The sequence below is a fragment of the Ochotona curzoniae genome, unplaced genomic scaffold, assembly GCF_017591425.1.
Source record: "Ochotona curzoniae isolate NIBS_2020 unplaced genomic scaffold, NIBS_Ocur_1.0 contig_1014, whole genome shotgun sequence".
Taxonomy (NCBI): domain Eukaryota; kingdom Metazoa; phylum Chordata; class Mammalia; order Lagomorpha; family Ochotonidae; genus Ochotona; species Ochotona curzoniae.
In genome coordinates this window covers 4,238,987-4,241,975 of record NW_024464920.1, presented here as the reverse complement: position 1 = coordinate 4,241,975, position 2,989 = coordinate 4,238,987, and the positions used below count along the sequence as shown (strand labels likewise).

Sequence of the window (2,989 nt, the reverse complement as noted above, 5' to 3'; positions counted from 1 at the left end):
ATCACTTCTTGCTGGCCTGGCCTGCTGGGCATTTCCTTCGTCTGCACATCCCTCCACTCTTCAGACATCATCTCCGCCTTCTTCCCTCCCGTTCTGCTCTGCTGAGAAGCAGTCACAGAGCTCTCAGTAGGAGCTGCTAAACCCACCTGTATCTCAAAGCTCACTCACCAGAAACTTACTGAAGTAGGGACAGGTGAGGAGAGGTCAATGTGATGGACCGTCAGCTAAAAATGTTTATTTTTCAAGTGGGAAGGGGCAAGGGAGTTAACACAGAGGCATCTTGAGGTACCCTCTTTCCCAGTCCACCATCCCTGCCATCCCCCACCCCATGTGCTCCCCGACACAAAGCACCGCCAGGAGGGGCTGCAGGACAGCATCCCAAAGTGAAATTCCAGCAAGGTTGGTACATCCCCAGAGCTCATCACGGGCCCCTGGGGGTGGAACCAACAGGCTCAGAGCTCAGGAGCGTGAGGCTCCCCACTGGGGGAGGGCACCCGCAGTTCGGCGTCGTGCCTCACCACGGTGAAGAGTCCTACGACGGCCAGCAGGGCCATCACCATGACAGCAGAGCAGATGCTGAACATGTTGCGGGTGCCTGTCTTGCGGTCACTGTCATGGAGGACAAGGAGGCCCAGGCAAGCCAGCAAGTGCAGGGGGACCCGGAACCAGTTGAGCACCCCAGCTTGCTCTGTCTCGGGGATCACCTTTCTCCGTAAGAAGCTCATGCTGGGAAAGTACAGCCCACAGGCCAACTCAATAAGGAGAAAGGCTATGAAGGACTCCACCGGACTCTCCTGGCCCGGGCTGGTGGAGAATGTCAACATGAAGAGAGAGAAGACAACGATGAGCACAGCAAGGGAGAGCAGGTGCATGGGCTGAAGGTGGTATCTCTTGGAAGTGGCAATGCGGTACAGGGAAGAGCCCAGCAGGCTTGCTGCCATGAAGCTGGAGAAGATAATGCCCAGTGGGGCCCCGTGTGGGTCCAACACAGGTGTCCAGAGGAAGATAAAGATGAAGATGACGCTCTCAAACAAAGCTTGGATGGTGCCCAGCAGCAGCACACGGCGGTCCGACAGGAGGCAGCGCAGGCCCCCGGCACAAGTCCTTGAGAAGGCCCGCTGCCGGTCGTAATTCTCTCCCCAGTTGCGAAGGGCCAAGAAGCCAGCCAGGGCCAGAAGAGGGATGGCGGCCACAAAAGGTGCCACAGGTCCCAGTCCCATCCAGCCAGCCACGGCCTCAGCCGCCACACCTGCCATGACGGCCAGCACGTGATTCCAGAAGGCTGCGCGGGCAAAGGTAGTAGGGATCCACTCAGCAGGGAAGTCATGGCGCTCCACATGCTCGTGAACATACCAGGCCTCGAAGGCGGAGAAGAGCAGGGCTGTGGAGAGGCCCCCGAGCGCCCGGCCCACCAGCAACACAAAGTAGTCCTGTGACAGCTTGGTCAAGCAGCAGAGTGAGTAAGTGAGGGAGAAGAGGACACAGGATTTCTTCCGGCCCAGCCAGTCCACAAGGGAGGAAGCCACCAGGCCAAAGAGGACAGTGGAGGCCAGGCCACAGACGTAGAGGATGGCGATCTGAGCCTCCAGGAAGTGGTAATGCTGATAGAGTTTATAGAGGTAGGGAGCCTGCAGCCAGTCCGCTGCCAGGGCCAGGAAGTAGACCTGATAAAAATCCAGTTGGAACTGAAGGAAAGAGGGATTGCTGCAGGCCCTTCCAGGGGGCTTGGCCCGGCATCTGGACAGCTCCAGCCCCAGGCAGGAAGCCAGGAGACCCACAAACACCAAGTAGGCCGTCACCAGCATGGTGGGCCCCCGGACGACCTGCAGAGAGAGAGAGGGAAGGGGTGGTGGGAGGGTCAGAGAGCAAGTCCATGGCCTCGGGAAGTTCAGTCAAGGGGGCTGGGTGTCAAAGCACCCGGCAAACCCCACCCACCGCCAACTCCACTCCCCAAGACTGGAGGGACCAGTTGGTTGGGTGGGAGGAGTGGCCCTGTCACAGCTGTCTCCCAGGAGAAGACTGGGAGAGGACTGAGTATGCACCCCGCCCTTGCCTGGCAGAGCAAAGGGGGTGTCCTTTCCAGAATTCCGGCCCTTGCCAATGCTAAAGGGGCAACTGTCCTCTTAACACCTTTCTTTCTATTCCCTCCCATGCAAACCAAACAAGAGCCCGTTTCTGCCCTCAGTGTCTTGCAATCCGTCCGGGCATCCCTCCCACCCGCGCGGATCTCCCGAGTTGCTTCAGGGGTCACGCGCGCGCATCTCAGGTTCCCCTCCTCCTCCCTTTCCCTCCTCTTCCCCGCACCCGGCGCCCCCTGGCCCCCGCCCAGAGCGCGGCCACACCCGCTCGCTCGCACCGCGCCCAGAATCCCGTCTCACCTGCTGTCCCGGTCTTCGGGGACGCTCCGGCCGCGTCCGGCTCCAGGCCGCCCTGCCGCCCGCCCCGCTTTGACTCCGGCTCGGCTCCGGGCCCCAGCAGCGCTCCCGCCCCTCACAGCCTGCTTCCGGGAGCCGGGCAGGGCTCTGGCCAGCGCCATGATGGCCCCGTCACGTGACGGGGACGCCCCGCCTTCCCGCGGGGAACCGGGAGCCGGCGCCCCAGCCGGGACGCCCCGGGCGGGGCGCGCCAAGGGGACGGGAGAGGCGGCGACGAAGGCTGTTCCCGGTCCCGGTCCGGTAACACCTGCTCCTCCGGCGCGTGGAGACGTGCGGCGCCACCCCGGAGTCAAGGCGCATTTTCTCTCTTTTCTTGCCCGACGCGCTCGGGGAAAGATGGCTGCAGAGCGAGGTGGTGCAGGAGCTTCCCGGGAACTACGCTGCCCTGACCCCTCGCATCTTGGTGACCTCCCCGGCAGGACGTCAGTACGGTTCAGGCACCTGAGGGAGGCGGTGTGGTGTAAAGAACTTGGCTGTCGACAGTCCTACCGCTCTCACCAGCTGCGCGCGACCGTGGCCTTGGGGCAAGCCGCGTAACTTCCCAGTGTCCCAGT

At 62.2% G+C, this 2,989-nt stretch overlaps 1 protein-coding gene across 1 annotated transcript; it reads right to left on the bottom strand.

Annotated features, from left to right (window-relative positions):
- Window positions 1-215: 215 nt before the first annotated feature.
- Window positions 216-2,449, bottom strand: MFSD5 (major facilitator superfamily domain containing 5). Its single transcript, XM_040979529.1, has 2 exons — window positions 2,379-2,449; window positions 216-1,823 (listed from the first exon to the last, which is right to left on the bottom strand). The coding sequence occupies exon 2, from the start codon at window positions 1,803-1,805 to the stop codon at window positions 453-455; it is 1,353 nt and encodes a 450-aa protein (XP_040835463.1). The 5' UTR covers window positions 1,806-1,823; window positions 2,379-2,449; the 3' UTR covers window positions 216-452.
- Between the last annotated feature and the right edge of the window lie 540 nt (window positions 2,450-2,989).

What these genes read in the sequence shown, in the direction of transcription:
- MFSD5 (XM_040979529.1), bottom strand. Translation starts at nt 1,805, where the DNA reads ATGCTGGTGACGGCCTACTTGGTGTTTGTGGGTCTCCTGGCTTCCTGC.